Genomic DNA, 20,589 nt, shown 5'->3' with positions numbered 1-20,589 from the left:
GAGTTTTCATGGAGAACATGGAATTGTGTGGATGACCCCAAACTTCTGAACAATAGTGTATTCACTATAAGCTTTACAAGGAGTTTAGCTAAAATACACACATGAAACTGTTAAAATTTAGTTGTTTTTATAATGTTTAATATTTAATGATTGTCTATTGAGGAAATTCTCGAGTATTTGGGCCTAATTTCTTGCCCTAATTAAACTATTAATCATAGTAAGTTTACTTGTGAAGTCCATTTCATGCAAAAAGTGCAACTTAATGTGCTTTAAATGCTAAAAGAAAACGCCAAGAGAAAGTCAACATAACCAAAAAGAGAGAATAACACACTGAAACACTAAATACTGTTTAATGCAGGATGTATGAATAAAATACTAAAAGATCATTCACATGGCAGTACTTGTGTGTACATTATGTTGTATGTTATAATTCAGTGATTATAATGCATGACCCTAAATCACATTACAAAAGTTTTAAGGATATTTGTAATACTGTTATGTATAATAGTCATTTTAATATATTCTAACATGTGAAAGGTTGTGTTTTTGTTTGTTTTGTTATTTTTTTCTGTAAATAATGTCAATAATGTGATAAACGCTGTCATGTTAACAGCTTGTATTTATATTAAACATAAGATATGATAGTAGTGTTTCACTGTTCATCAGACTAGTAATGTAATTCTGTCTTTACCCAGCTGGGGGCGACATTAGCTCATGTTAACCTGTAAAAACGATACACATTCACTTTATATCTACATGTTGCTATCCAGCCTTATATACACTAGATTCACCTGGAGGATTTATCTTAAAATTTGCCTGTTTTATCCATTTTGGTGGAGTTAACAGTGCAGTTTTCAAATGTATGGGATGGATATTGAAGGGCCAATATCAGGGTTTTATTGAAAGAAAGAAAGAAAGAAAGAAAGAAAGAAAGAAAGAAAGAAAGAAAGAAAGAAAGAAAGAAAGAAAGAAAGAAAGAAAGAAAGAAAGAAAGAAAGAAAGAAAGAAAGAAAGAAAGAAAGAAAGAAAGAAAGAAAGAAAGAAAGAAAGAAAGAAAGAAAGAAGTTTTTATATTCTTATAATGATATATTATCCCAGAGGCCAGGATCCACACTGTGTTAGACTGCTTGTCTTCAAATCCCAATTTCATTTGTTGCTTCCAGCTGTTTAGGACTATTTCCTTTATTTATCAGATACTTGTACATTAAATGAATTAGTGTAAATTATTATTATTCCTTAAATATATTTCTGTTTACAGTCTACAGTGTGTTAATACTGTATTTATTCATTTTCATCCTTGTACATATTGTACATATTATTATTATGCATATGTTTGTTTCTGCTGTAAAAATGTTGCTGCTGTAACAATGTGAACTTCCCCTGGCGTGGGGCACAATAAAGGATTATCTTATCTTTTCTTAAATACTGTCAAAAAGCAGCAGGAGCAATATGAGTGTCTCTAAAGAGATGTGCTTTTCCACATGGAGCAAAGGCAGTGACTTCATTAATTAGTTTTAATCACAAATTAGCCCTGTCTTGGAGACTAGAATGGATCTAACAGGACGTTTTACTGTAGATGCTGCACTTTAGTTTCACAGTCTCTTTACTCCTCATTATTTACGATTTTTTTCTATGTTTAAGGAATGTTTTTTTTAGCATGTTTTACACTGGTCACTTGTGTTTGTGTTTTCACTGTATGAGTAAATTAGAACTCTTGAATTTTTACTCTGTCGGCCTTTAAAATCAACTTTATGTTTCCCACCAAAGTGCACAAAACAAATGATTAAATTGATTCAAATATATTGTTATTCCAGCTATAAGACTGGGCTGGAAGATGAGAGTGAAAAATGAAACATACAGAATAAAAGTTAAAGGTTAACAATTAGAAATTTGTTTAAAGATGTCAAATCTGTGCAAATTCATAACATTATTAGCAATTTTTAAAATTTGAAACCAGTCCTGTTTATTTTACCAGACTATAAATCCTTATATTATTACAAGAAAAAAAATTTTAATAGAAATTGATGCAACAAATCTATAACATTATTAGTGACTTTTCATCTCGAAACCAGACTTGTTTGTACTATTTATTTTCAGTCCCTAAATTATTACAAGAAAATATTTTTTTAATGAAATTGATGCAACTACAAAGATAAAAATAGGAGTTGGACCACATTATGCTTTAGTTTAAGCTGCTGAAATATATATATCCTTCATACTTTTTAAAATGCATATTTTGTGCACGTCAGACAGGTAAACTGTCACATACAGTCTCAGTTTTCAGCTGCAGGTCCTGAACTTTCAGTTTCATAGTTTAAGAATTCAGAAATAAACTGAGCTGCGTACCATACAGTGGTCTTCATCTTTCTGAAGGCATACCGTCAGAGATGGATGGAGTCAGCAATGCTCTGAAAAGGCTTCACATCCATCCAGTCTTGTTTGTTTCTTTTGGCTGCAGGTTTTGGTTCAGTCTCATTGTTAAGCAGTTTGTTTCCAGAACTCTTTAAAGCAGGTTTCGTCCAAACAGCCTTTAAAAGTTTGTACAAAAGCTTCAAATAAACTCAAAGTTAATTCTAATTCACATACGTTAGCTAATAAAAACATATTCTTATAGTTAAATATAAAAACAGACGCATTTTAACACCGTCTGCACAACTTTTCAGTGACATTAATTACGTTTTCTGTTGTTCATAAAGTTTAAACAAAAAAAGAGGAAGCCGCTTTGTTTACTTCCTGCTTCAGGACCACGCGCTCAGCTCAGCTTCGTCTCCTATTGGCTGTCTGACACGTAGCTCCGCCCACCACCGGCAGACCGGAAAATTCAACTGACAGAAAAATAAAAAGACAAATGAATTTAAATTTATGGGATTTTCAGACGTTTTCTCAAACAATAAAGAAATAATTACACTTAAACCGAAACATAAGATTCAGGTAAGCTGCGTTCGGCTTCCTGTGAGAACTTTTCGCGACTTTCTTGTTGTTTATTGCTATAAATTAGCGTAACTACTTTTTGAAACTAAAGCAAAGCACATTTAAAATATCGACAAAAACACAAACGGAGCCGCTTCACTTTAAAAGATAAATGTTATGTCTTAATTAAAAAAACTTTAATTTAAACGGTTTACGGACGGGAGTATTTATACACATGCGCAATGAGTCATAAACACTGAGACGTTGGCGCCAGCGCGGAAACAGGTTTCATTTGGGCTCGGAACCAAGGCGGGTAAGCCGCAGTAATTAGACTTTAAATCGGCTATTTCACCTCTTTATATCGTATTTTTACTGTTGAACTTTTCCGGCAACCTTCGTGTGCAGCATTAGATTAACTGGGATTCACTTAAAGCAGCCTGTTGTTTGTTATTTTGCTGCTTTAGTTTGTGAACTGGGTTGTTTTCGAACTGGCCGCTTGTGTCGAGCGTTGAGGTTAGCTAACGTTGGCTCGATGAAAGATTAGTTTGTTGACAGTTCGGACTTATTAATAAAGCAGAAAGACTTTAAAAGAGGCAGGGAAGCAAAGTTTGCATCCTCTGAGCATTTATTAGTAAAGCAAAACTTTCCACTGAGTGCGCTTTTTAAATACTTTGTTCGTGGTTTAATTCATCTAAACACCGAACGTGGAGCAGAATTGACAGGAGATATAATAGTGGTCGCTTGTGATGGGTTTGCATCAAACTCAAAGCGTTTATTACGTGTTTCTGGGTACAAAATGTCCTCTTTGGGCCTTTGTGTTGTGGCTGCACGGAGGCAGCACTTGTGGAGTTTTCCACTGCCTCTTTGTGTTGTTCTGGGTCATCTTGCTTCGTGCAAATGCAGAAAATATAAAGCAGAAATAACCTCATCAAGGCAAAGCAGCACTGTTGAGTAGATCATGGCTTCACAATGGGAACAATCAAAGCGCTTCTTTTTGATGTCTGCGCATTTGATGAGGTGCAAATATCCCTTAATCTCTGCAGAAATAAGCTTAGATTGATGCAAGGCAGCAACATTGTCCTTCTGTGTGGCTCCACAATGGGAGCAATTAACGCGCTTCTTTGTGATATTTGATGAGGTTAAACTATTCCTGAAGCTGCGGGTTTCATGCCACCCAGACAGGCTGCAGCTCGTAGTTTCTGCTCCCGTTTGCACCTGGAGACCTGCCTATAAATACTGACACTACTTCCTCTCTTCTCTCACAGAGAACAGCAGCCACTGCCATGACTAGAAGAAGGTAAGAACATCGCCTGCTGATTTACTCTCATTTTACTGCAATTTAAAGTCATGTACCTCTTGGAAAGCAGCACAACTAGGAGGAAAAAGAACTTTAAAAAATCTTATTACATTGGCATAAATTGCAAAATATAAGAAAAATGCAATTTTTTTGATTACAATCCCACATAGGAAAGGCAAGGAAAGTTTATTATATAGTACAATTCTTGCTCAAGGCAATTCAGTGCTTTACGATGGCAAAGAAATTAATTACAAGGATGATTTAAAAGGTAGACATTAAAAGCATGCCTTAAAATCCTAGAAATAAAACAAAATTAAACAATAAAATCCTCATGAAATTGTACGACTCAGATAAAAAGAGATAAAATAAAATCACTTTAACCCTCCTGTTTTCATTTACGGACACCAAAAAATATTGTTTCCTTGTCTGAAAAAATCAGCAAAAAATTCCCCAAATTTCTGAAAATTTGTGAAACCTTCAGGAAGAAAATTCCAATAATTCCTTTAAAGTTTCCCTTTTTCCCTTTTTTAAAAATCTTCCAAAAAATCCTAAAAATATCCAAAGTGATTACATATATATCAGTAAAACTTCTAATATATTCTTTAAGAACATTCACTTAAAAATCAACCAAAATCCAGTGAATTTCACTGGAGCACCGATTTTGATTTTTTTAATTTATTTTATTTTATTTTTTTTTTTTTTTGACAGAATCTGCTGCAAATGGATGTTTTCCGGCATTTAAAAAGAAGAGAAATATAGAGTACAGTGATTGTGGCGTCAAGTTTGGCTAATTTCCCAACAGCTCGGCACATCACGACACATTCCAGCACCATTGAAAAGTAAAAATCTGTGCATGAAGACTCGTGTGTTCACTCTTACAGCTGAATTTTTGCCATTGTGGACAAACTTTGAGCATTTTAGACCCACTTTGATTCATTGCAGACAAATTTTTATTGAATTTTAGACAAATTTTTTGAACATTTGACAAATTTTAAGTAGTTTTCAGTTAATTCATAAAGTAAATATTGTATCATGAGGTTGCTTTGGTTGTTGTGAGACTCCAAACTGAACGTACTGTGATGTGTTTGCAGCGGACGCCAGCGCAGGAGATCTGAAAACGCTTCTAGACATAAAGGAAAAGGAACAAAGGTAAGATGGATTAATGATGTACTTTATAGCTTTAAATAGCATGTAAAGATTTTTCTAGATGCTCTTTTATTAAAACTTGTACCAACTTTTCTTTGCAGCCAAACAACAGCAGAACAATGGATCAGCCGCTGGCGAAGCTCCAGCTTGAGAAGGTTTGTTTCTTTCTTAAAGCAAATACTGTGTCTGCCGTCTAGTGTCTCAGTGAAATTCCTGGTGTCCTCGTCAGAACCTGGTGACTCTTGAAGGCATCTCTGAACCTTTTTCTTCATTGACTCTTTTGTCTTAGCCGGGTTCCAAAAAGTATTTAGTCATTGTGGACAGATTTTCAACTCATTCTAGATACATTTCAGTTGATTTTCATTATGTTCAATCTTCAAGTCATTTTGGGCAAGTCTGAGTGCATGAAGACTCTTGTGTTCACTCTTGCAGCCAAATTTTTGCCATTGTGGACAAATTTTGAGCATTTTGGACCCATTTTGAGTCATTGCAAACAAATTTTTCATTGAATTTTGGATAAATATTTGTAATTTCTGACAACTTTTAATTCATTTTCAACTAGTTTTGAGTCATTCTAGACAAGGTTGAGTGCACAAAGACTGTTGTGTTCACTCTTACAGCCAATTCTTACCATTTTAGACTAATTTGAACTAAATTTGGACAAATTTTCATCTTATCTTGGATGTGTTTTTGTCATTCTGGGCCCATTTTGAGCATTTCGGACACGTTTTGAGTCCCTGCACGCACGTTTTTATATCATTTTAATTCTCAGTGTAATTTCTGGTTTCCTCGTCAGAACCTGGTGATTGTTGAAGACGTCTCTGAAGCTTGTATCATCATCAACTCTTCGGAGAAGCCAATAGTAATCGACTCTGACAAACCCAACTGTCCGGCTATCAGTTCTGCACAATCACTGATTCAGCCTCATAACGGGTAATTATCACATTAGTCAGCTGTAGTTTCACACCGTTCAAGATCTCACGCTGAAATCAGCGTTCTGCTGATTAAGGATTGCATTTACAATAGTTCAGAACACCAAAGTATTCATTTTACTTCCATTTAAGACCAAGAAAAAGCAGTAAATTGTCACATTTTGAGAAGCAGTTGCAGATTTCTTTTTCCCAGTCTAACCATAGCAGCTTTATTTCTTTCTGTGTTACAGCTGGGAAGCTTCTGATGACGTTTTGATGCTCGTCAACAAGCAGGATCAGCGACGCAGCACAGCCTTCCTGCTGAAACACCCGAGCCTCCAGATCAGGATGAGATCCATCCTCCTCGACTGGTTAATCGAGGTAAATCTTTCAGCTGGACTATTTCCGTCTCCAGAGATCAGTTTACGTTTGTGTTTGAGGAGAACAGAAGCAGCAAAAACAGCAGTACTCACTCTCAGCTCTGTTAAACTGTGGAATAAGTGCAATAATGAGAATATATAGGAAGTGAATATGTTTGTTTCATTAATTTATTCTAGTGTTTTATCTGTTGTTTATTGATGAAGCTATTTTTCCACCCTGGTTTTATATTAGTTAGGCCTAACTGTGAACTGCATTTTTAATTTAGTTGTACTTGTTACAATGACAATAAAGTTCTATTATATTATAAAAAAAATTGCATAAAACACTGGTTGCCAAAACCAAATGTCATATAAAACAAAATAACCTTTATTCAGGCGTTGCATGCTTTAATGTTTTATCCCTTTAGACAGAGTTTTGGTATATATTGTGAGGAGTATAAGTTAAAAAGTCGTACCTTACCTTTGATGGTTTATTTAACGACGTGTTTGTCTGTCCAGGTGAGTGAAGCCCACACTCTCCACCGACAGACCTTCTACCTGGCTCAGGACTACCTCGACCGCTTCATGTTGAAGCAGAACAACATAGAAAAGGGAATTCTGCAGCTCATCGGGATCACCTGCCTGTTTATAGCGTCAAAGATGGAGGTAAGAACGAAAACTGGAAGGGATCAAGTGTGTTTTTCCTCAAAAGTATCTAAAGAATAAATAAAGTTAAGCTCAGCAGTGATAAGAGAATTTAAAAAATGTTTATCGATGCTGAAACGATAAGTTGTGCAGCATTTAAATTTCCCTGATGACGGATCAATAAAGTTGATCTTATTTCCTTCCAGGAAACTTGTCCTCCAAAGGTCTCTGAGATGGCCTATGTGACGGCAGGAACCTACTACGAAGAGGAAGTTCTTCAGATGGAGCTCATTATTTTGAAGGTACTGCTGTCAAAAGCACATTAACATTTAGAGTCGATATATAGAATTGAGAGACTTTTTGTATCATAGTTGACATTTTTACTGTTTTCAGGTCTAAAATCAACATGGCTGCCTCCAACCAAACACCACATGGCATTTTTACAGAAAGATTCTTCTAAATATTATAAATACAACTGAGTAACATTGAAAGTTATTTCTAAAGATATTGCAGTAAACCTGTTGATTACTTTATATTAAATAAGTCAGAAAGCCTTGGAGTCTTGCCAGACTTTTCTTCAGGAGGAAATGACATCATGTGGAGCAGGTCATGTGATCTGGAATCAACACACTTAAGTGAGCTGTTTCTGTAATGGGGAACTTAGTTGAAAGTCATTTCTCAGACACAGATACAATTTGTGTTATTTTATAATACAAAATAACAAATGACCACAGAGACACAAAATGACTCAATGAGACACAAAATTATCATAAAAAGAGTCAAAACGATCACAGACTGATAATGACCAAAAACGAGCAAAGACACAAACTGACCAAGAAACACAAAATGACCACAAAAGGCTCAGAAAGATACAAAATGACTCCAAGAGATGCATAATTATCATATAAAGTTACAAAATGACCACAAACCACCTAAATTTACTGCAAACGGTCATAAAGGGGCGCAAAATGACAACAAAATGACCTGAAATGCCCACAAAAGTCTGGAAATGACCCTAAATGCACAATATGAGCACCAAGACACACAAAACAACCACAGAAAAACAAAATGACTGAGACAGATAATTATCATTTAAAGACACAAAATAACTACAAAAAATTGCAAACTAACCACAAAAACACCCAGAATTATCACTAACAGACTGAAAATGGTCACAAAAATGCACACAATGACCACAAAAAGACCTAAAATGCCCACAAAACGGACTGAAAATGACCAAAAACAAACTTTCCATATAAAATTTGATATGTTGCAAAAAAGAAATATCTGTCATGATTATCTCAACTTAATAAAAAGAACACAATCAAAGCAATTTCTGAATCAGCTGATTTTATTATTGTTTAGCTCATTAGAAGGTGGTTATTATTAAATTCAGACAGTTGTATAGTTGACCTTATAGTGATATCCAGTCATTTTTATTAATAAGTGATTGTTTCCATAATAAATAATTATGGAATTTGTAAAGACATGATCATAATGAACATAAAAATACTAGGTTTTGTACTTTTAATAAAAATGTATGAAAGCTATATTCCATAGACTTCAAAAGGCCTTCAAGTACATATTGAGCCATGTATAAAAAAGCTTGACCATCTTCTGAGTTTCTTGTTGGTCTTGCAGACGTTGAAGTGGAACCTTTGTCCTGAAACGGCGCTGTCGTGGCTCAACCTCTACTTCCAGATCGCATCCATGAGCCCAAACTCTGACCTGCTGGAGCCGCAGTTTCCTCAAGACACTTACCTGCTGATGACACGAGTAGGTGTTTGGATTCAGCTTTTTAATACTTAAAGCCTCACAAATGGACTCAACTCAGAGCTGCTGTATCAGATCTTACTAAGACGGTGAAATCATGTCCTGAGGCCGTATGATCCTGCTGCCAGCCTCAGATCTTCAGCTGGGCCTTCCAAAGTCCAGGTTTAGGTCTAAGTGTGACTGAGTGTTCTCCATCAGGACCTCGACTTTGGAACGACCTGCAGTCAGTCTTTGAAATCACTTCTGAAAACCCACTTTTATAGACTTGCTTTTATGTGAAGTTTACTTTTAGCTTTGTTTAGTTTTAATGTTCTATTTCACATTATATCCTGTTTATTTTAAATGTTCTGTTTTATTTTACTTGTAGCTGCCTGATTCTTCTTATACTTTAATTTTGAAACTCCCTAATTGCCCTGTTTAACATGAGGGCTGATCTTCTTAACCTTCATGTCGTCCTGCAGGTCAAAATTAACCCGTTTTAAAATTTGAAAATGTGGGGAAAAAAATATATTTTCACAGTGAAACTTCTGATGTCCACATTTTCAACATTTTTGGGAAATTTTTGAACATTTTTTGTTGGGAAAAAAGAAATGTTAAAAATGTTTCTTAAGAGCATTCACATAAAAATCAACCAAAATCCGTGAATTTCACTGGATTTTGGTTGATTTTTATGTGAATGTTCTTAAAGAAAATATTAGAAGTTTTACTGATATATATGTAATCACTAGATATTTTTAGGATTTTTTGGAAGATTTTTACTCATTTTTTGAAAATATGTACAAGAAATTTCTTGCCAAATTTGGGGGATTTTTTTGAAATAAAACTTTTAAGGGAAACTTTTAAGGAATTATTGGAATTTTCTTCCTGAAAGTTTTGCAAAATTTCAGAAATTTTGGATTTTTTTTTTTTGCTGAATTTCTGGATTTTTTTCAGACAAGGAAACTATATTTTTTGGTGCCTGTAAATGAAAACAGGAGGGTTAATTATTCATTTAATTATCATTTTTACCATTTGTTAGTTGACTGCTCTGACTTGTCTCCTATATCTTGCTTGACTGTCTGTGTTGCATGTTTAAACTGTTAAAGCACCTTGTGAACGTTGTTCTTAACGGTACTAGATAAATAAATTTATGTCCCATGGCTCATGTTAAATGTTGTTTGTCAGCTTTTAGATCTGTGCATCCTCAACATAGAGGCTCTGGACTTCGAGTATCGAGTGTTGGCTGCCTCGGTTCTGTGTCACTTCATACCTCTGGAGAGAGTTGAGAAAGCTTCAGGTTAGAGTTTGGATCGATAACCTTCACGAGAGCAGGAAAACCTGAGCTGAAGAACTAGAATAACATCGAAAATGCTCAAAAAAATCAATTCATTCTTAAATATTTAAGTGCGTGTATCACATATTGATGTCCAAATGCAGCTGTCAATCCACATCATCACATTTAGTGGCTCTGCTGTGATCTAAACCTGATGAAGTTCATTCATTTGTTTTTCTCCTTCAGGCTTGTCCAAAGACGTCCTCCAGCCCTGTCTGAACTGGATGGCTCCCTTCGTGGAGACGGTCGGCTGTACTGGCAGCATGGTGCTGAAGGAGTTTACCAACGTAAAGATGGAAGACAGACACAACATCCAGACGCACTCAGACTACATGGCCATGCTGGTTAGTGCTGTTTGATCCCACAAAGTTAAAGGAAAAAAATGTCATGTTTAGAGCCTGTCCTGTGATTCCCACTGGTAAAATCTAATGTAAAGTTAACCCTCCTGTTGTCCTCATTTGTCTGAAAAAAAATCCAAAAATTCTGCAAAAAAATTCCCCAAATTTCTGAACATTGGCAACAACTTCAAGAAGAAAATTCCAATAATTATTTAAAAGTTTCCCTTAAAAGTTTTTTTTTTTTTTAAAATCCCCCAAATTTGGCAAAAAAATTCTTGTAAATATTTTCAAAGAATGAGAAAATCTTCAAAAAAATCCTAAAAATATCTATAGTGATTCCATATATATCAGTAAAACTTCTAATATTTTCTTTGAGAACATTCACAAAAAAAATCAACCAAAATCCAGCGAATTTCGGTGGATTTTTTTGAGTATTTTTTGAGGATTTTCTGAGAAACGAAATGTCAGTGGCAACAGGGTTGTTATACATTAACATTGGTATTTTTCTGCAATATGAAAAAAAATTCAGGACTTTTCACTTGAATAACTCTATTTGAAAAGAATTAAATCATCAAGATTTGATGGGTGGGATGTAAAATGTCCTCTAATTCTGGAACAACCCAAGAACTGCTTCTGTAGAACTCATTTTAGGGCTTTTGTCTTGTGAAGAAGACAACAAACGACATGTTTCTGTCCTTGTGGAGTAGCTGTGTTCTCAGAAGTCACCAAATAGGCTAAAAAATCCAAACATCTACTGTTTATTTGAGATTCAGTTTGGTCATCAGGGGGTGAGACAAAAGAAAAATGGTATTTTAGGAGGAACTCTAGACTTATTCTGTATTTAAAAAAATATTTTCAAACATTCTTTTCTCCTAGTTTTTTTTTTGTTTTAGATTTGGTCTCTTGACAAGAACATTTACACAACAACTGCATGTTTCTGTATTTTGTACGTGGATTATTTGAAATTTGACGTGTGAAATGTCCTCCAATTGTGGAATGACCCTTATCACGATAAAATGTAGTCATCAATCAAATTCATGTTTTATAAAATCCAGGAGAAAAATGTTGTTTGAATAATTAAAATGCTAACGCAACATTTAAACACACAAATTAAGAAATTCACAGAAAAAAGATCTTAATCTGTCTTTTTTTGTTTTGTTTTAGGACGCTGCCAGTGAAAAGATCCTGAGCGGCCAGTTTCCGACTCCACCCAACAGCACAGAGAAAAACCACTGAACCAAAGGAAGACGGATGAACGAACGAACGAACGAACAGCGTTAAAGAACCACAAACACTGATTCTGTTTACTAGAGAAAGAAAAATGAAAGCCAGTCTGACCGGGAGAAAACGTCACAACTGCTGACTCTTCAGCATTATTCAGGATGACGATTCTGTGTTTTAAGAGACACTTAAATCTTGGCCAAAGCTTTTTTTGTCTTAATGTTTTTTTGATTTTTTTTTTTTTTTTTTTTTAGCTTTATGCTGCAGAAAATGAGAAACTGTCACAACAAAAAAATACAAGTGTCAAGGTTTAAGCTGAAAACCATTTCTGGGAAATGATGATGTGATGTGCAATCGTTTTTACTTTTAAAATGTTCAGAGGAAATGTTTTGCTTCCTTCAGGGTCAGATGATTTTAGCTGCCTGCTATTTTAAATGACCTGAACAATAACTTGAAAACATACTGTACAGAGCTGAGTAATGGGTCAGTTATCTGCTAAAACCGATGCATTATTGTGTAACTCAGGGTGTTTTATATTTCACTGCATTACAAATGACCTCAAGTGAACAAATGAACAGCTGTATTTATTTAGAGGTTTATTTTCTACCACAAAATAAAAAAAATTTAAATTCCCACCTCAACAAAACGCTGCTTTGTGTTTTTATTTTTTACTAGAAGTAGAGTTTGGCCATCGCCTGCAGGAATCTCTTCTTCCTCTTGTGGGCTGCGAGCTGCAGAACCTCCTCCGGGTTGCTGGTGTTCAGCTCCGTCTGTCCGATAGCTTTTATCTGAAAAAAGCGAGGAAACGGCAGGTTAAAACTGGGTTTTATGTTTCAGGTTGTTCCTTCGCTTAATGTCTCTTCATTGTATTTTTACATGCTGGAGCAACGGGTGAAGTAATAACAGCCAATAATGTAATAAGTTACTATGTTGGTGGCCTAGAATTAAATCTTTTTAAAAAATCCTTTGTAAATGTAAAACCAGCAGCTGATAACGTAATAATAGATAAATAGGACTGCGTTTCTTGGAAATAAAAGATCTTTTTGTGCAGTTTGCTCATTTAAAACGGGTATAGTGGATGACAGTCATCATTAACCCTCATGTCGTCCTGCAGGTCAAATTGACTCGTTTTAAAGTTTAAAAATGTGGAAAAAATTTATATTTTCACAATGAAACTTCTGATGTCCACATTTTCAACATTTTTGGGAAATGTTAAAGTTTCTTAACATTCACAAAAAAAACAACCAAAATCCAGCAAATTTCGCTGGATTTTTATGTGAATGTTCTTCAAGAAAATATTAGAAGTTTTACTGATATATAAGGAATCACTTTAGATACCTTTAGGATTTTTTTTGGAAGATTTTTACTCATTTTTTGAAAATATTTACAGGAGTTTTCTTGCCAAACTTGGGGGATTTTTTTTTTTTTTTTTTTTTTTTATAAATAAAACTTTTAAGGGAAACTTTTAAGGAATTATTGGAATTTTCTTCCTGAAGGTTTTGCAAATTTTCAGAAATTTGGGGATTTTTTTTTTCTGAATTTTTGGATTTTTTTTAGACAAGGAAACAATATTTTTTGGTGCCTGTAAATGAGGACAACAGGAGGGTTAAAGTAAAATATATTTATATAGCACCTTTCACAGATACAAAATCACAATGTGCTTTAACAATAATGATAAAGGTAATAAATTGTTAAAACAAGGGAGCAACAGCTAAAATACAGTGCATCAAAAACAATAAAATAACCACATAGCCTGTCGGAATAAAAGCGTTATGACAGAATTCTACACAAATGTTTAATGAGATAAAATGAAGTGATGACTGTACAGTATGCCTGAAAAACACATTTTAAAGTGCAACTTAAAACAGGCGTGTGGCTATAAAATAATGAGAGTAATGCGGAAATCAATTTTAATTGAACTGCAACAGAATTAAACCTGAGTTTGCCAGTTGATCAGTGACCTGTAGGTGGTTCAGGCTGCAACTCCACTAGTTTGAATTTAGATTTCTGTATAAGCAATTAGGAAATTAGTTGTTAGAAACATAATCTTAAGGCCTGAGATGACTTTACATTGTGATTTGTATACGTTTGTATTTGTATTTATTGTGAGGTTTTGACGACTGACCGCTATTTGTCTCTTCTCAGTTTCTCCCCGTTTGTGGTGGATATCTGACGACGCAGTCAGGAAGCAAAACAGACTCTGAAGTTATCTCCTGTAAGCGTTTTAGTGTAAATTGTACTGTCCAAAATAACCCAAAAATGGTCTAAAATGAGTTTAGAACTGTCCGCATTGACCCAAAAGTTGTGCATATTGAGGTAGAAATTGTCCACAATTACAAAAATTTGTTCCAAGTGACAAAAAAATGTCAAAAATAAAACTATAATTGTCTACAATGACACAAAAAATTTACCAAAATGACAAAAATATGTTGTAAATGACAATGAAATTGTTTGAAATTGTCTAGAATTATACAAAACCTGTTTGAAATGACTCTGAAATGTTTACTGTTTTTCAAGATCTGTACTTGGTAACATGAGTAAGAAAGGATACGAGTCAGGTATTCCAGGATGGTGACGTCCCAGATGTAGTCGTAGAAAGAGTCCATGGCGTCGTGACTGCAGAGAGGAGAATGTTCCAGTAGTTAGAAATAACTCTGCTGGTAATATAATGTATTATAATGTGTCTTTCTTTACCTATTCTGCTCCTGAAGAGCTTTAAACGCCGTCATGTAGTCGACTTCTCTCAGAAACTGACACAGAACGGCCACCTGATGATCAAACACAGCCTCGTTTAGAAGGATTTCGGAGCGTCGTGTTAATTAAATTGTGATTTTTATCAGCTGGTAGTTAAATGAGACTGTCAGACGTGTGGTTGGACTCTACCTGGGTGTGACAGTTCATCATGGAGCAGCACTTGATCATCCTCTTGAGAACCTGAAAGTAAAAGTCCTGGGGTCATTAAGGGATTAATGGGATGAAACTGCAGAGACTCTGATGTGTTCCAGTGTTTGAACTTATTCTAAAGCCTCGTCCACGTTAATATTTAGTAAAACTATGAAGTGGCAGAATGGTTCTCTCTGGTTTTTGACATATTGATGTAGACTGGCTCAGTATGTTTTGCATTCGTCTGCTTGGAGATATTTTGTACAAAACTGATTTTTTTTGTTTAGCTTAATTTCTTTTCAATGAAGAAAACATTAAATGAATGATAAATCCAGTGTAGACATTGTTAATGTGGTAAATGACTATTCTAGCTGGAAACGGCTGATTTTTAATGGAATATCTCCATAGAGGTACAGAGGAACATTTCCAGCAACCATCACTCCTGTGTTCTAATGCTACATTGTGTTAGCTAATGGTGTTGAAAGGCTCATTGATGATTATGCAGTTCTGTTAGCACATGGATAAAAGTGGGAGTTTTCATAGAAAACAGGAAATTGTCTGGGTTACCCCAAACTTTTGAACGGTAGTTGTTTAGTAGGACTAATTTGCTGTAGATTCTGGGTCAATTAGGGTTTTTTTCATACTATTTTTAATTGAATAACCACAATAAACCTCTCAGCAGGTATTCTGGTCCACTCCTCATCAGCAGACTGCTCCAGTTGTCTCAGGATTGAAGGTTCCTTCTCCAGACGCCATGTTTCAGCTCCTTCCATAGATGTTCAATAGGATTTAGATCAGGGCTCATAGAGGCCACTTCAGAATAGTCCAATGTTTTCCTCTTAGCCATTCTTGGGTGTTTTTAGTTGTGTGTTTTGGCTCATTATCCTGTTGAAAGACCCATGACCTGCGACTGAGACCAAGCTTTCTGACACTGGGCAGCACATTTCTCTCTAGAATACCTTGATAGTCATGAGATTTCATTGTACCTGCACAGATTCCAGACACCCTGTACCAGATGCAGCAAAGCAGCCCCAGAACATAACAGAACCTCCTCCATGTTCCACAGTAGGGACAGTGTTCTTTTCTTCATATGCTTCATTTCTGCATCTGTGAACATAGAGCTGATGTGCCAAAAAGTTCCAGTTTTGTCTCCTCTGTCCATAGGACATTCTCCCAGAAGCTTTGTGGCTTGTCAACATGCAGTTTGTTAAATTCCAGTCTGGCTTTTTTAGGATTTGTTTTCAACAATGGTGTCCTCCTTGGTCATCTCCCATGAAGTCCACTTTGGCTCAAACAATGATGGATGGTGTGATCTGACACTGATGTAGCTTGACCTTGGAGTTCATCTTTAATGTCTTTACAGGTTGTTCTGGGATCTTTTGTTACCATTCCTATTATCCGTCTCTTCCATTTGTCATCAATTTTCCTCCTGCAGCCACATCCAGGGAGGTTTGCTACAGTCCCATGGATCTTAAATTTCTGAATAATATGTGCAACTGTAGTCACAGGAACATCAAGCTGCTTGGAGATGGTCTTACAGCCTTTACCTTTAACATGCTTGTCTATAATTTTCTTTCTAATCTCCTGAGACAACTCTCTCCTTGGCTTCCTCTGGTCCATGTTTAGTGTGGTACACACCATGTCACCAAACAGCACAGTGACTACTGTAACCCTATAAATAGGCCGACTGACTGATTACAAGTTTGTAGACACCTGTGATGCTAATTAGAGGACACACCTTGATTGAACATGTCCCTATGGTCACATTATTTTCAGTCTTTTCTAGGGGTACCATCATTTTCGTTCAGGCCTGTTTCATGAGTTTATTTTTTAAAATAATTCTGTTAAACCACAGTTCAAAAGTAATGTCTGGTTTTCATTGGTTAATTTTCATAGATTTTTTATTTATTATTACTTTTGTCAGATTCAAATTATTTCTGTGACCATCGTGGGTTTTTCTTTCATTAACCGAGGAGTACCAACAATTTTGTCAACGTGTGTATATTGATGATGGGAGAGTCGGACCGTTGCACAAAGTCTTCTCCAGAACATCCCAAAGATTCTCAGTAGGGCTGAGAACTGGACTCTATGGAGGACAATCCATGTGTGAAAATGACGTCTCATGTTCTCTGAACCACTCATTCACAATATGAGCCCCATGAATCTTGGCATTGTTGTCTTGGAACATGACCATGCCTTTAGGTACCAAAAACTCCTTATCTTGAGGGAACAATCTTTAGGGAAGAAAAACTCCACTGATGTAAAGATCTGGTCATTCAGTATCTTCAGGTAGTCAGCTGACCTCATTCTTTGGGAACATAATGTTGGTGAACCTGACCAACCCCAGATCATAACTCTAACCTCCACAGACTGGTAGGAACTAGACATGATGAGTTCATCACTTCATCTGCCTCTCTTCTTACCCTGATGCCACCATCACTCTGGAACAGGGTAAATCTGGACTCATCAGACCACATGACCTTCTTCCATTGCTCCAGAGTCCAATCTTTATGCTCCATAGCAAATTGAATTCTTTTTTCCTGATTAGCCTCACGGATCAGTGGTTTTCTTAGAGCTACAGCTGTTTAGTCCCATCCCTTCAGTTCCCCACACATTGTGTGTGGAAATGCTCTTACTCTCACTGTTGAACATAGTCGTGAGTTCTACTGTTGATTTCCTATGATATGATTTCACCAAACGTTTAAGTGATCTTTGATCAGGATCATCCAAGAGTTTGTTCCGACCACATTCATTCCTGGAAGATGATGGTTCTCCACTATCCTTCAGGTTTTATTAATGCGTTGGATGGTTCTAAACCTAATTTTAGTAGTTTCAGAAATCTCCTTAGTTGTTTTCTTTGCTTGATGCAGGCCAATAATTTGACCCTTCTGAGACAGATTAACATCCTTTCCATGACCACAGGACATGTCTTCCTACATGGTTGTATAAGAAATGAGAACCTCCTCACTGCATCAGCTAGAGTTAAATAAGTTGTTGCAGTTGGAACGTATTCATCACTGCAGTAATTATCCAGTGGAAGGCTCTTATGTATTTGTTTGGTTAAATCCAGGTGGCAACTTTTTTTTGGACAGCCAGTGTATTTCATAAGTCAAATGGCACCCTCTGCTGGTGAGAAAATGAGACATCAGCTGTTGATCATTTAGTTAAAAGGAAGTGAAATGAAACTGAAAGTTCACTTTGTCATTATTGGAGGTGAAACGCCTTTGCGGAATATCTAAAGAAAACATGAACTGGAAAGACTGTAAACTGCAATTCTACAACACCGGTGTTTGGTGAGTCTGACTGTTCAAGGATAATTCATTCAAACACCACCAACTTGTGGAGACACAGTTAACTGGAAGTTTTATTGAAACCAGCTCCACCCACAAGACAAGGAAACGAAGTTTACTTTCCTGATCAGAGAACAGACGCCATTACATGAAACTGTGGGATCTGTTCAGAAGAACACTAACTAGGAGGACTGGAAGTCAAAGGGACTGTGTTTTGGTGAGTCTTGTTATTGAAAAGAAATTTGGAAATTGGTCAAAATGGCTGAGAACACTGCTCTTTTAGAAAGTTTCCTGAGTTGCCATGTGTGTTCAGAGACTTTCAGAGATCCTGTGTCTCTGAGCTGCAACCACAGTTTCTGTTCAAGCTGCCTGCAAAAATTCTGGGAACAAGCTGAAAACAAAAACTGTCCCATTTGCAAAAGAAAATCCTCGAAAGACAAGCTAGCAGTAAACTTTACACTGAAGGAACTGGCTGATTCCTTTGCTGGGAGACAGAAAACTGGATCATGTGATGCAGAAAAAGTAGAAAAGAAAGTGGAGCTGGTGTGTAGTAAACATCCAGAAGAACCTAGATTGTTCTGTACAGATGAAGACAGAGCTATTTGTCCTGTCTGTGAGTTTTCTCTCCACCAGAATCACAAAGTGGTTCCTATAGAACAAGCAGTCATTGAACTGAAGGAAAAGCTGAAATCTGACTTAAAGTCTCTGCAGGACAAGAGGAACAAATACAAACAAATGGAGGAAACGTACAACAAAGTGAATCAACACTCCAAAGAGCAGCTGTTGTCCACAGAGAGGCAGATCAGAGCAGAGTTCAACAAGCTCCACCAGTTCCTGAAAGAGGAAGAGGAGTCCAGACTGGCAGCTCTGAGGGAGGAAGAGGAGCAGAAGAGGAAGACTATCAGCAGAGAGATGAAGAGCATTCAGGAGCAGATCTCCTCTCTGTCAGACAGCATCTCTGCTGTTGAAGAAGAGCTGCAGAAACACAACGTGTCGTTCCTCAGAGGTTATAAAGACACTCAGACCAGAGCCAGAGCCCAGAACTCACTGTCAGACCCACAGCTGCTCTCAGGAGCTCTGATAGATGTGGCCAAACATCTGGGCAACCTGTCCTTCAGAGTCTGGGAGAAGATGAAGGAGAAGGTCCACTTCAGTCCTGTCATTCTGGACCCAAACACTGCAAACCTCCGTCTCTATGTGTCTGATGATCTGACCAGTGTGAGATATGGAGGCACAAAGCAGCAACTTCCTGATAATCTAGAGAGATACACTTATCAAGTCACTGTTCTGGGCTCTGAGGGCTTCAGCTCAGGGAAACACAGCTGGGAGGTGGAGGTGGGAGATCATCCTCTCTGGATTATAGGTTTGGTTAAACAGTCAGCTGACAAGAATGAAAAATCTGCTTCACCAAAATCTGGATTATTGTGTTTGCTGCATCGCAGTGGGAAATACACTGATGGTGATGGTCAGACTGTCAGAGTGAGGAAGAATCTCCAGAGGATCAGAGTCCAGCTGGACTATGACAGCGGGGAAGTTTCCTTCTACGACCCTGAAGACATGACTCCCATCTGCACTTACAGAGACACTTTTACTGAGAAACTCTTCCCATATTTTAATATTGGACAGTCTGGTGATGCCAAAACTACTGATATTAAAATCTGTCACACTGAGATTTCCCTGTGATGATCAGGAAAGTTAATACATTTTCCAAACCCTTACCCAACAACTATAAAAAGTATTTCACTGAAACTAGATTGTATATACTTTTCAGTGTCTGTTTAAATTAAATTGGAGAAGCAGGGTAAAGAACCGATAATCCAGAGAAGTTAAAGATCTTTTAAACACTGAAATATCATCAGTTTAAAAGTGAAAAATGTTTAATCTTGGTTTATCATTTATATAAAATACTTTGATTCTGGTTGTTTGAGTCATGTTTGTAAGTTTGTGAGATGTCTTCATTTATTGTTGAGGTGTTCTAGTCTTGAAAATGTTTTAATGTGATTTATTTACATTTTACAGTCAGAGGATCAGTGAATCAAACAGCTTTCATTCTCTTGTTGTTTTGTTCTACAGTGGAACTGATTTGTTGTTTAGCATCACAGAACATTTTAAATCTAACTGTTTCTACTTCTAGTACACACTGAAATTTAAGGCTGTATTTGATTCTAGTATTTTAAGGAACTATTAAAGACAAAAACCTGAAATTCTAGCTGTTTTTTCTACACGACAATTCTTCTCTAAATTAAGGTTTATACCTATAAAGTGGGGTCTAGAAAATAGTAAAAAAAAAAACAAAATCCATATTTATACACTGGGATTTAAGATGTTGGTTGTTTTGTTTTAGAAAATACTATGTAGGAAGAATGGCTATCATGACAAGTAAGACAAGAAACCTCTGTGTTTGGAGTGACAACGATGTGAAATTTTCTGTCTGTACAGATTAAAATGCAAACTATGAGATTTTAAACTAAAACAGGGTCCACAGAGCTCCTAAAATGTCCTCT

General features: G+C 36.2%; 3 protein-coding genes across 3 annotated transcripts in view; 2 read left to right on the top strand and 1 right to left on the bottom strand.

Annotated features, from left to right (window-relative positions):
- Positions 1 to 3,169: 3,169 nt before the first annotated feature.
- On the top strand, positions 3,170 to 12,558 carry LOC111569251 (G1/S-specific cyclin-E2-like). Its single transcript, XM_023271278.2, has 12 exons — positions 3,170 to 3,223; positions 4,176 to 4,207; positions 5,299 to 5,356; positions 5,455 to 5,508; positions 6,150 to 6,286; positions 6,516 to 6,645; positions 7,143 to 7,289; positions 7,475 to 7,570; positions 8,910 to 9,044; positions 10,206 to 10,317; positions 10,540 to 10,697; positions 11,856 to 12,558. Exons 2-12 carry the CDS (start codon positions 4,194 to 4,196, stop codon positions 11,925 to 11,927), a joined length of 1,113 nt encoding a protein of 370 aa, XP_023127046.2. The 5' UTR covers positions 3,170 to 3,223; positions 4,176 to 4,193; the 3' UTR covers positions 11,928 to 12,558.
- Positions 12,476 to 20,589, bottom strand: part of ints8 (integrator complex subunit 8) — a 27,882-nt gene continuing 19,768 nt past the window's right edge. Inside the window, exons 24-28 of the mRNA XM_055017600.1 lie at positions 14,796 to 14,846; positions 14,607 to 14,680; positions 14,464 to 14,528; positions 14,038 to 14,081; positions 12,476 to 12,700 (exon numbers count right to left, since the gene is read on the bottom strand). Of these exons, the coding sequence (XP_054873575.1) occupies positions 12,584 to 12,700; positions 14,038 to 14,081; positions 14,464 to 14,528; positions 14,607 to 14,680; positions 14,796 to 14,846 (351 nt within the window). The 3' untranslated portion in view covers positions 12,476 to 12,583. The remainder of the gene's footprint in view (positions 12,701 to 14,037; positions 14,082 to 14,463; positions 14,529 to 14,606; positions 14,681 to 14,795; positions 14,847 to 20,589) is intronic.
- On the top strand, positions 17,988 to 20,556 carry LOC111569250 (zinc-binding protein A33-like). Its single transcript, XM_023271277.3, has one exon. The coding sequence runs from the start codon at positions 18,344 to 18,346 to the stop codon at positions 19,766 to 19,768; it is 1,425 nt and encodes a 474-aa protein (XP_023127045.2). The 5' UTR covers positions 17,988 to 18,343; the 3' UTR covers positions 19,769 to 20,556.

The sequence above is a fragment of the Amphiprion ocellaris genome, chromosome 15 (assembly GCF_022539595.1).
Source record: "Amphiprion ocellaris isolate individual 3 ecotype Okinawa chromosome 15, ASM2253959v1, whole genome shotgun sequence".
Classification (NCBI taxonomy): Eukaryota; Metazoa; Chordata; class Actinopteri; family Pomacentridae; genus Amphiprion; species Amphiprion ocellaris.
This window is presented reverse-complemented; position numbering and strand designations above follow the sequence as displayed.